Genomic DNA, 12,933 nt, shown 5'->3' on the forward strand with positions numbered 1-12,933 from the left:
ACTCCTAAACTACGCTGCTGCTATCAAATATTTTCCCCCTTCAGTAAATTTATAGTTTCTGAACAAGTCCAGTTTTATCAGCACCAAATAGCATGAGTGTGTGTGCATGTGCATACACATGTTCCTGTTTTGATCCTAGAATAACAATATTTACATCACTGGATAGATTAAGGAATTTTGCTATCTCTTGTTTTCTATGGTGTTAGAAGGGGAGGGAAACCTTTTTCATGTTTTTATTTAGTATATCTGTATTGATGTTCAACTCTGCTATCTTTTCCATGTCAAATCTTTTACTTGTCGATTTTTCAGATTTTTTTTTTCAGACAACTGTGTGAGCTTTCTCTTGAGAGGAACTTTTTCAAAAACATTTTGAAAGTTGCGATATATTATGTGAATTCATTCTGTCATATCGGCTGTTGCTTGCATGATAAAACAGTTGCAGTCAATTAGAAATGAATGATTATTTATTGTGATTAAAGGTCATTTATCTACTTTTTTTTCAGAAACAAGTGATTCTGGAGTATATGTAAGATGATTTTTCCATTAATTCAGAATTTGAGCCTTCTGTTGAGCTTCACATGTATCTGTTTGTCTTTTTTCAGTAATGGCTTTTCTCAACTCATGGAACATTTTTTTGAGTTCAATAATTTTGTCAATTATTTCAATTAAACTCCCATTTTAAAATGTTTGTATTGTTTTGAATACATGAATAGCTACAGTGAATGCATATTAAAAAGCAGCTTAGAATTGGCTGTTATACAAATATGTAGTTTTTAATCTTTTTTTTAAGTCACAAAAGTATCACTGAAAAAACAGCTTAGAACTGTTGTTCTGGCATGCAACAGTATGCTTCATGGTGCTGTGAGACTGCATGGTACTTCAATTTCAGTAGTTCAGTTGTTTGCATTTCGTTATTATTTGGGCGCAAGTACTTCTCTCTTTATTTGATTTCTTCTTGTTTGCAGGAGTCTTGTTTGCTTTGAAAGTTCTTAACAACCATTACAATCCAGGAAGAGTCAGCAGTGTCCTTGGACTGCAGATACCCAGTAAATATGCTTGTTGGGTGGAGCTGGTGGCTATTCATTTGATCTCCCCAGGGTAAGTGCATTTAATATTTCAAAGTTAGGAGAAGAGATTTGGGGTATCTGAAGTAGTTTGAAATGTATTATGAAGTATGTGTAGCGTTAGCTGGTATCCAAATGGAGTGTTGGGGCTACAATTAAGTGTTGAGGCTACAGTCTACTTTTTTGCTTAACACCCTCTATTTTGAGCACATTTCAAAATCAAAAACTGAAATACTGTACCCAGAAGGTATTACTAAGTATTTGAAGGAAGATAACAAAAATTGATGGACAAGGAAAAGGGACGTGCATTTTCAGCAAAGTAACCAAACTAATATACTGTAGTACCAAGGGCTTCATTAGCAAAACAGCATTCCACTGTTTGCTTGCTGTTTCTGTCCTGGTCCCTTCTGTCCATTTGTTGTAGTCGCTCCTCTAATTTATGATAAAGCTGTCATCCAATAGTCCGCAAATTTTACGCAATTTCACTGTCCTGCAGTCTTGCTGATAGTCTCCCTCATGTGTGCTCAGTTCTGCCAGCACAGTTCGTCCACCCCTACCTCTGTGAGAATAGTGCCTTTCTCTTCTTTGGCAGTTGATTTCTGGAGTTCTAGTTGCAAATCAGTAATTTTCTTGTATAATATTTTATAACTGTCAGTCATATTGGAGAATATATGTGAAGTACAGACACCAAACTTACGAACTACCAAATCACAGTTTATATACAATTTCCCACTTTTCAGAAAGATTTAAAAAAAAAAGGGGGGGGGGAGCAATACTGACATACTCCTTGTCAGATACTATGATATAGCAGATAGAACATTTCCTAGACCAGAATGAGAATTTGAATATTACTTACGTTAAACACTAGTTTTATTGCTTTATGACTTACTGCCTGATGGACTGCAGCAAGGAACCCTAGGTTAAAAGACAGAAGAACTGCAGAGTGCTCTGTTCCAAATGCAATTTTAAGTGTGAGCTGAGAGATCACTTGCATGGCATTGCTACAAGTCTAAAACCAAAGTTTTCAGTGCATTAAAACCATTCTTCTGAAAAATCTAAACTGTCATGTTAGCTGAACATAGTTTTTATTTGGTGATATGTTTAATACTACTGTTTGTTTTATTATTAAAAAAATAATGGAAGAATGTTGTGTCTGAAGTAAAACCATAAGCATATCATACTGTATCTGGTAGAGGAAAAACATGAGTTTAGTGGCTGGGTGCTGTTGTTTTTCAGTTGCATTACTGCAGAAATGTCTTTGGGGTAGAAAGTGTATAGAAGGTCCAGAAATAATGTCAAAAACCTTTTCATAATTTTATGGAAGCTTAGCTTGCTGCCTGGTCTAAAGAATCTCTACATTGTTACATGCAATCTTGATAATTAGGACAATTTCACAGCACTTAAATGATAATGGGGGCCATAGAAAACAAGTAGTAACCTCCAGAAATTCATGTCCCAGAACACAACATGTTTAATTAGTAACTGCCAACTGCCTTGAAATGAACCATAACAATTGTAGCTCTCAGAGCATTGCTCTTACATGCTCATCTGTGTGCTCAGGGCATGTTGTAATATTTGAAGTGTCTGATTAAATGGTGTCCCTTTGTAGATCAAGTTGCATAATTTAGTTTTGAGTAGATATGAGGTCAGTAATTGGGGCAGAATTCTGTCCTGTCAGAAAGACATGCAATAAATTTGGACTTGCCTTAGTGGAATGTTGTATCAGGATCACCTGAGAATCCATAACCAATGAAGGATTTAAAAGTAATATTGAGGTTATTGAAAAGTTTGATTTCTGTGCTAGGAAAGGATTTAGGGGTTTACTGGCATCTGATAATTCTTTTCTTTCTCATTAATGTTTTTGTTATGAGGAAATTTCAAGAGACATGTAATATCCTTCTAATCTTCATGTTCTGTAAAGTAAGGATATTGAGATGTAGGCTTTGTATAGCAATCCTTGGGATTATTTCTTTGATGGAAGAACTGGCATGTGAAAAGTTATCTTATGTTTAATCTCTGTGCCTCTTCCAGAATTGGGCATGTGGTATCTTAAGTCATCTATCCCTTTTGCATGGAGGTGCTTTACCTGTACTCACTATTAAAGGAAAAGCTTATCTTTCAGGTTGTTTCTGAACTAACTCAAATATTTATCAGATTGACAAAGATGATGCTTTGGGGTTGGAAGCTGGCCATTACAGTTTTTCTCAAACTTCTTTTTCAGAAAGTTAAGAGTGACAAAGGATGCAAATAATGGGAGAGTAGAAAGCTAGGAGTGGAGAAGAGTAGAGGATGTTATTTTCTTTATTATTATAATAACACTGTTATTTCTAGTGTTCAGAAGTGTTGAGGTTTGATATTGTGACTGTCCAGAATTGCTCTTTTCGCAGTTTGTCAGAAATAGTGAGACTTGCTATTCTGGAGTTCAGAGGATCTCAAAGATGTCTAACATTTCTGTAGCTCACTGCATCTCTGAAAACTGACTTAGGCATTTCTCTAGGCCTCCTTTTGACCTGTGTTTTGGTAGGTTTTATAGTTACTGACTTTCAGGTGTCTGATAACGTTTTCCAGATCTGTGGATGATGCAATCCATAAAATGTATAATTCTTACTTGAGTTTTTTCTATTTTCTAAATTAGTTCTAGCCTTAAGTTTGTTTCCAAGTTTCTCTTCATAACTTTTTCTAAATAAACTATATTGATAAGTGTTGATCTGAGCCAGTTCTGTTGACTTTTTTCTTTTTTTGGCAACTTAAGATGCTTCTTAGAGTTCTTCATCTTAAAAAAAAGAGAAGATTTTGCAAACTGAGAACTATCCCACACAAGAACAAGAGCACAGCAACAGATCTGTTTGGCAATAGAGATGCAGATCATCGTCATAAGCATTCATAGCTGACAATTGAAAATGTTATACAGTTGTAATGTATAATGAATCTACAATGACAATTAGTTGTTGCTTCATTTCACCTGGGTTCAAGGATCCATGGGAAATCAAAATCTCAAAGCAGATCATGGTCAAAACAGGTAAACATAATAGGAATACTGAGCTTTTAATAAAAAATGAAATAAAAAACAAAACCCACAAAAAAATTTACATCTATTTGAAAATATAAGAACATATTTTGACAAATGTGGTTTTAAATTTTGATTATTTTGCCTTGTATCCTTCTCAGTCTCAACTCTGGTAGTGTCTGGTGTGAATACAAATATTTTGCATAGCTCTAATAAACTTAACTTCATGAGATCTTTTGTTTATATCTTTCCCTATTTCATCTGCTTTTTTAATTTCTCACTTGTTTAATGCTTAGGAATATCACTGAGTCATCACTGGTTATCAGTCAAATTTACTGTTGAACTGTTCATTATGCTGTTTATTGATGAGAACTGTTCCTCAGGAGCTAAGAACAACTGATCAACCAAGAAGAACTCCAGGTTTGACAGGAATGGCATTATGTGATGAGAACCATTTTATAGCCTTTCGTTTTGTCAAACTTACCTTTTACTTTTCCATGCTCTTTTCCCAATGTGTTACAAAATTACCAACAAGTTTCCCATTTCCATTTAAAGAAGCAATGGCACTTTCCTGTATAAGGCTGTGTAAAACGAGTTGACTTTTACTTATGCAATCCTTTAATTTGGTTTAATTTGCATTCAGGTAGGTTGTTTAGCACTGGTAAACTGACTACATAGCCTACTTACTAAGCAAGATTAAATTTTGTAGCAAAGTGTTTAAATTGTCATGTGCAGGTGACTCCGTGCTTGTGTTAATTTGGAAATAAACTATGTATAAATACGTGGATTTGATTCCCATGGTCTCAAAACTAATTCTTTTTCAAAAATTAAGTTGGTCTAGATTCTTGTAGTGTGTCTCTTTGATATTATTTGCTTGTTCAGTGAATGCATGCTTCCTAGCCTAGCCTTGGAATAGGAGATGCGTGGAAATAAGATCTTTTTCACAAAAGACTGCAGCAATGGCTTAATCTAAAGACATACTTTTGTTGCTAAATAAGTGGCTTTGTCCTGTGGTAGAATTGCATGTGTAAATAATGCCTACCAGACTGGGATTTGCTGTTAGGAAGAAGTTACGGAAGTTAAGTGATAGGCATAGACTCTCTTGCTCTGTTTTCATTTGTTGAGTCAGGTGAATGACACCACAGAATTGAAATGATTCAGGATAAATTCACCAACAGTGAGGAACTGATTTGAATTCATTGTAAGGATACTGGAACAATATTAATGTAAAAATTAATAGAGAGGCTTGTAAACATTGGGCCAGAATCTCTCATACATGAAAAACAAATGCAGTCCAAATGGTTTTTCCCTCTAGTGATACCAGTTTTCATGGAAATTGCACAGCCAAATGAAAAAGTATAATTAATTCTATTTAGAAGATTTTTGTGAAGTAATGTGCATATCAGCTTGATGGCAAATGTCGTCAGGAAACAGTATTTAGACATACTGCATAATTATCATTAGTATGAAGTGAATGGTTGAGATAAATAAGATCTCTGGGGATATCTACATTTTCAAACAAAAAGTTAAATGAGACATCATTTGAATTTCTTGGTACCAGGGAGAACATTAGTTAATATTGATAAAGCTCATTGACATTTAGAGAAAAAACATGCAATTTAAAAAGTCAAGAACCCTGTTTTTATTCCCATTAAAAGTTCTGCTTGTATTATAGAAACTGAAAACTGTACTCTGTTAAAAAAAAAATTATCTGTCAATTTTTCTTTATTAACCTGCAGGAAAAAAGGCAGTAGTTTATTATGTTGCAATGATGAGAATGTTTCTTCATTAGTCTAACTGAAAAATAACAGTCAATTTTTACCTAGTAAAATATACATTCCAGTCAAGACATTGCTATTCTTATGAATAGTGTAAAAAGCCTATTTTGGAATCGGTTGATAAAGGAGGTTGCTTTATCAGTGATATTGTAAGAGTTTTTAATTATATCCAGGATTATTTACTGTATATAAAAAGCAGAAAATAGGAATAACCTCAGTTTTCTGGATTAGACAAGAAAGAAGAGTGGAATTTATAATAGAAGTGAAAGGAGCCTTGGTAATATGTGCTTGGATAAGACTTCTTCACACAACTTTTGTGCTTTTTGTAAACTGTTTATTAATTTCTTTCCAGCCAAAATCCATGGCATTTAGTTCTAAATTTTGCATATAATCCTGCCTTGTGAAAACAGTTGTAATTTTGCCATTAATTTTAATGTCTGTAGATGAAACTCAGACAGCTTCATAGGCAAGAAATCCATTATACAAATTTTTAAAAAAGGCAATCTACTGAAAATTAAAATTCACTGTAAAATGTAGTAAAATCAGAAGAAGAGTGACATTGAAGTATTACTCAGGATAAGTTGTTCAAATATATTTAAGTTCATTGGAAATAGGAGTATCCACTTTGGACTGAGGCATGTGGATAGAAGAACATGAATTGCATGTGTAAAACAGTTATTTTATGTAAGTTACCTAAATTGAATATTTAGTCTGCTTTTTTATAAAGTAAGAAAGATTATAGAGGATGAGTGAATCTGATCTCAGAACAAATACTCTGAGTGATAACATCAGAAGGACAAACATGTATATACAAACATATATGTGTGTGTATATAATTTATACTTACCAATATTCAGTCTAATGCACTTTCAAAGATGATCACTATAATAAGCTCTGATTGCTCTTTGCAGGGTCTTAGTAGCCCTCTCATTTTCCCTTGCGAAGCAGAGCCAAGCATGGAAGAGAATGGGCCCTGAACCCAGCACGATCTGGGAGGCCTCTGCCTCATCTGGATGGAGACCCCCCCAGTTTCTCCAGGCAGTCTGTTCTACTACTTATATGTTGTTAAATCTCTTGCTGTGACTTACGGCCGTTACTCCTTATCCTATGGATAGAGAATGTGGAGAGTGTATTCATTCCTATTTGTGACAATCTTTTCCATATTTTAAGATTATTGTATCTGTGAGAGAATTCTTCAATAGACTTAAGTGATTGTGATCCCTTCAGTCCTTTGTCAGAAGTTGTTTTGTGGGCTCTCTGGGTTTTTTTGTTGCTCTTCTTTTTGTGCAGTATGCAAAAAGTAGGCTCAGTTCTCCAGCTGAGACCATGGCTGAGTAGAGTGGAAGGCTACTTCATTTTACTTCCAGATAGTGCTCCTGTTTACATATTTCCAGTAAATACTTGCCTTTTCTGTAGTGGTGTGACACGTTGATCTGTGCTTTATTGTATAATTCACTGTGTGCCCCAGGTTCTATCCTGAAGCTCTCCTACTAGCCAGTGACTTCTAGTCTGTTTGTATAGTTGATTCCTGTGGTATGTTCAGGACTCTGTATTTGTTTTCATTGAATTGCACCCTATTTTTTCCAAGCCACTACTTCATTTTGTCAAGGCTGCTTTAAATTGTAATGCCATCTCCAGTGACCCTTACAGCTTCTCTTAGCCTGTCATTTGTAAATAATATTTGGAATAGACTCTTGCAGAAATCCACTTGATTCATTTCCTAAGTTTGATAATGAATCACTGATAAGTATTAAGTCAGGCTTACCAGCCACTTGGGGATCTGCTTAGTGTAGTTTAGAGTGTAAGGTTTTTAAGCCTTCTTTATGACAAATGCTGTGAGACAGTGCTGCATTCTTACAGCATGTGTGACATCTGCTAATTCTCCCTTTCCATGAGGCTTGCTGCCCTGTCAAAGGAGGAATTTTGGTTGATTTGACACGATCAGTTCTTGACAAATCTGTTTTCTGCTTCTGGTGTTCTTACCTTGGTTGTATCCACAAATTATGTGTCCTAGTAATTGTTGAATAAATAGTTTTATCTGGGAACAGAAGGTAGTGATTAGTCTGTAGTCCTTTGACTAGAGTCCTCCTCCTCCTCTATTTTCTCTATTTCTGTTTTTTTTTTTTTTTTTCCTTTCCCTGCTTAAGAATGGGTATAGAAATACAGTCCTCTGGAACCTTACCCATCCTCAAAACAGCTGGGAAAAGACACAAATTAACTACTTCAGAATTTTGCTGCATAGTTATATTTTTTCTTTCATCCTGATGTTAAAAGTTTTTAATAAAACTGCTTTTTTTGGTAAAATTGCTTATTATCAGTATGTTTTCATTGTTACATTTGGAAAATATCTATAAAGATGTTTTCCATACTATAAATGATACCAAGCATTAGCAAAAAAAGGTATTGTTGTCATTTGAGTAAATTACAATATAACAAGTTCTAAAATGAAGTGGTGTTTCCATAACTTGGCTGTAACACTTGGCGTTTTGTTAATGTAAGGGAAGCTGTCTTTTTGTACTCTACAAAACTGCTCTCCTGGTTTTGGCTGGGACAGAGTTAACTCTTTTCTTAGTAGCTGGTACAGTGCTGGGTTTTGGATTTAGGGTGAGAATGCTGTTGATAACACTCTGATGTTTTAGTTGTTGCTAAGTACCGCTTGTCTTAAGCCAAGGACTTTTCAGTTTCCCATGCTCTGCCAGCAAGCAGGTGTGCAAGAAGCTGGGAGGGAGCAGAGCTGGGGCAGCTGACCCGAACTAGCCAAAGGGGTATTCCATACCATGGAACATCATGCCCAGTATATAAACAGGGGGGAGTTGGCCAGGAGGGGCGGATTGTGGCTCTGGCATTGGTCAGCAGGTGGTAAGCAATTGCATTGTGTATCACTGTTTGGGGGTTTTTTCCTTCCCCCCCTCCTTTTTTTGTTATATTTCTTTTCATTACTATTATTATTGTTATATTTCATTATTGCTTTTGTTAGTATTATATTTTACTGTAGTTATTAAACTGTTCTTATCTCAACCGAGTTTTACTTTGTTTTTTTTCCCTTTCCTCCTCCTCACCCCACTGGGAGGGGGAAGGGGGAAGCGGCTGCGTGGTGCTTAGTTGCTGACTGGGGTTAAACCATGACAATATACTATCACTGACATGCAGAAAATGAGTACATTTGATAAATCACATCAAATTTTCACCATATGCTGTCATAAAATTAATCTGAGAGTGATCAACAGTAGCACCTTGCTACTTGTAATTGCTAAGGAAAAGCAGTTGTTGTGGTTTAACCCCCGTCAGCAGCCAAGCACCATGCAGCTGCTCCCTCACTCCCCTACCCCCCTCACCCCCAGTGGGATGGGGAGGAGAATCGGGAAAGAAGGTAGAACTCATGGGTTGAGCTTAGAACAGTTTAATAACTAAAGTAAAATATAATACTAACAATAATAATAATGAAATATAATACTACTAATAGTAATGAAAAGAAATATAACAAAAAAAGGGGGGGGAGGGGGAAGGAAAAAAACAGTGATGCACAATGCAGTTGCTCACCACCTGCTGACTGATGCCAGAGCCACGATCCGCCACTCTCCCCTGTTTATATACTGGGCATGACGTTCCATGGTACGGAATACCCCTTTGGCTAGTTCGGGTCAGCTGCCCCGGCTCTGCTCCCTCCCAGCTTCTTGCACACCTGCTTGCTGGCAGAGCATGGGAAACTGAAAAGTGCTTGGCTTAAGATAAGCGGTACTTAGCAACAACTAAAACATCAGAGTGTTATCAACAGCATTCTCACCCTAAATCCAAAACCCAGCACTGTACCAGCTACTAAGAAAAGAGTTAACTCTGTCCCAGCCAAAACCAGGACATATATATGTGTGACAGTATCTGATATTATTTTTCATTTAGAAAACTCTGTTTAAACATTTTCATTTTAAGTTTCTACCCTTTGAATATAATTTATAATTAAACAGTCAATAGTGTTTAGGCATCTAGTACACTAACCTATTCGATAGACATAAAGTGGAAATTATCCCCCTAAAGACTTTAAAAAAGTTGAAGGTTTTTGATTATTCATATTGTGTAAATATACAGCTTCACTGTATTGCAAGCAAAGACCTTGATTTTGGTTTTGTGAAAGTGTTGTGCTCGGATAAATCAAGATGAGCATAAAATTTGTTTAAAACACTGCCAGGAATATAGGTGAATCAACCTCATGTTGGTGATTTCTAGAGTAAGGCATCTAAGTATTTAATGTTTTCTGTGTGCAGACATTTTCCAAGTCAGGCATGTATTTTTCACAAACTTGGAAAATCTGTTCCAGAAAAATCTGGAAAATTAGTTCCTTATAGATACTTTATTTTGGTAACTACCCCTTGCCTATAAATTTTCACATCAGCATTTACGTGTTACTCTTGAAAAAAATTGTTGGTTACTTATAGGAGAGAACCGCAGCTCTACACAGCAGAATACAAGTTTGTGGTTAAGTAGGTGGCAAAAGAGTGAATTTAGATTTGATCTTTATCTCCTTCTAGTGACACAGGTATTTTCTTGTATATTTTTACCAGTGATGTCTGGAAGATGTATTGTCATGAGTGCATATGCTATCATCTGTGTAACTCTTCTGGATTTCTGACCAGAATGTAAAAAGTATAATGTTTAAATCTATTTTTACATTTGTCGTGGTTTAACCCCAGCTGGCAACTAAGCACCATGCAGCCACTCGCTCACTCCTTCCACTCAGCGGGATGGGGGAGAGAATCGAAAAAAAGTAAAACTCGTGGGTTGATATAAAGACAGTTTAGTAGGACAGAAAGGAAGAAAATAATAATAAAAAATTGACAATAATACTGAAAGAATTAGAATATATGAAACAAGTGATACACAATGCAATTGCTCACCACTCACCAACCGATGCCCAGTCAGTTCCTGAGCAGCGGTCTGCCCCTCCCAGCCAACTCCCACCAGTTTATATACTGGGCATGATGTCGTATGGTATGGAATACCCCTTTGGCCAGTTTGGGTCAGCTGCCCTGGCTGTGTCCCCTCCCAGCTTCTTGTGCCCCTCCAGCCTTCTTGCTGGCTGGGCATGAGAAGCTGAAAAATCCTTGACTTCGTATAAACACTACTTAGCAACAACTGAAAACATCAGTGTGTTACCAACATTATTTTCCTACTAAATCCAAAACACAGCACTATACCAGCTACTAGGAAGAAAATTAACTCTATCCCAGCTGAAACCAGGACAACATTAAACAGGTTTAATTTCTGCTTTATAAAGGCAAGAAAGGTCATATTACTTGAATCTTTGGACAACCAGTATAAATCCAGTGAACTGAGTTATTTATAATTGTGTATACTAGGAAATCTTAATGTTTAGTGTATTGGCTTCTCTAACTTCATGAGAGGTGAACAATTTACAAATAGTGTTTAAACCTGGTTAAACTGAAAAGATTTTACTCTTAATCTTTAAACCTAATTAAACACAAAGGGGTTTAACTCTTAATTTGAATGCTGAAAAGGGGTTTATGAATTTAGAGAGTACCCCATAGTCATGGCAATACTTGGAGCAAAACTCCTTATTTACTGTAAACATATGCTTCCATGTTGATTTCTCAAAAGACTCTAGAGCCTTTTCCTTCTATATGCAAATGGACAATGATCTTTTTTAAAGAAACTGTTGATGTGTATGGAAAAGAATTTGGATCTCATCATTTCACTCGTTCTTTTAATTTTGAAGGCACTGTGTTACAAAGATTGCAATGGATCTGCATTCATGCTTATCACAGACTAATTGTAGGATTGTATTGATAGTGCGGTAGAAGGATTGTATTGATAGTGCGGTAGAAAGTACTGTATTTATGCTTTCGCTTGAAACTGTAAATGGTTTTGGTAGATCTTACCTAGACATTTCAGTGTAATTCTGTGGATTTACTTTTTTATAGATTAAAACTAGTTTCCTACCTCAGTAAGGCTTTAAATGCTTTTAGGGAAATGGTAATCAGTCCTTTAAACAAGCAGTTAAACTGGTCTCTCCAATTAGTTTCCAGCTTCTTCAGGATATTTGTTAGATGCTTTTCTGTAACTGTATATACCTACCAATTTTAAGGTAGTTAGGAAGAAAGAAATCTTGGTACTCTGTCCTTGTAGGTGAGTCATTTCTCTATGCTTGGTCTCACTCCATGAGATGTTTTTGGTTACAACAAATTCTACGCTCCCCCTTCTGGATCCCTACAAAAAAAGTCTTCATTTCCATCACTCACAAGATTTTCCTTTTTTATAGGACTTCTTTTGCTGGGCATCTGGCAGGGATTCTTGTTGGATTGATGTACACTATGGGACCTTTGAAAAAGATTATGAAAGCCTGTGCAGGTATATAATTTTGTTCAATTTATAAAATCTGCATAAGAGACGCTTTTATTCTTAAAATGCAGTAAGTCTTGCATTTAGAAATTCAGGCCATTCCATAAGTTTTTAGGTAATTAAAGATATACTGATTATTAAAGTGAATGCAGAAGAAAAAAATCAAGTTTTTTTCTTAAATATGGATGAGAAGAACCAGTAAATGTGTCTTTCAGATATTTTTACTTAGAGGAATACTTTTTACCCTTCTTTTTAAATGTTTATTTAGAGTAAAATGTTTCACATAAGATGTCAATGAAAATGTCACTTTATTTAAAGTATGGTGAAGCCATAAAAATATGCCAGAACACAATATGTTTCCATGTTGATTTCCACTACTTATGTCCATTGTAGTGGAAGTCCCTATAGTTTGAAAAAGGTTGTGGGATGCTTGAGAGATTGTTACTGGAATTCTCAAGCTTTCCAGCAATGTGTTACTACGGCTTTTCATATTGTAGTAATAGTTATTTTTAAAAAATATTATATCTTTAGACATCTTTAGTCTAACAATAGTTTTAAATACAGCCCTGCAAACTTTTAGATGAACGCTCCCATAAATTTCAGTGTTTTAATTGGAAGTCTAAGACCTGTCACAATAGCTGTGCTGGGGTTGGTTGTCAGAATATTTGTGGTTTACGTCTGATTACATAATAGGTTGAGTACTTTATTCATGAATGTGCCATCAAGTTGACCA

General features: G+C 35.6%; 1 protein-coding gene across 2 annotated transcripts in view; it reads left to right on the forward strand.

The window, feature by feature from the left end:
* Positions 1 to 12,933, forward strand: part of RHBDD1 (rhomboid domain containing 1) — a 56,042-nt gene that overhangs the window by 11,520 nt on the left and 31,589 nt on the right. For both annotated transcript variants that reach the window (XM_050902777.1, XM_050902778.1), the window contains exons 3-4: positions 966 to 1,098; positions 12,121 to 12,209. In XM_050902777.1, coding sequence (XP_050758734.1) covers positions 966 to 1,098; positions 12,121 to 12,209 — 222 coding nt within the window. The remainder of the gene's footprint in view (positions 1 to 965; positions 1,099 to 12,120; positions 12,210 to 12,933) is intronic.

Source organism: Gymnogyps californianus, chromosome 10 (assembly GCF_018139145.2).
Source record: "Gymnogyps californianus isolate 813 chromosome 10, ASM1813914v2, whole genome shotgun sequence".
Lineage (NCBI taxonomy): Eukaryota > Metazoa > Chordata > Aves > Accipitriformes > Cathartidae > Gymnogyps > Gymnogyps californianus.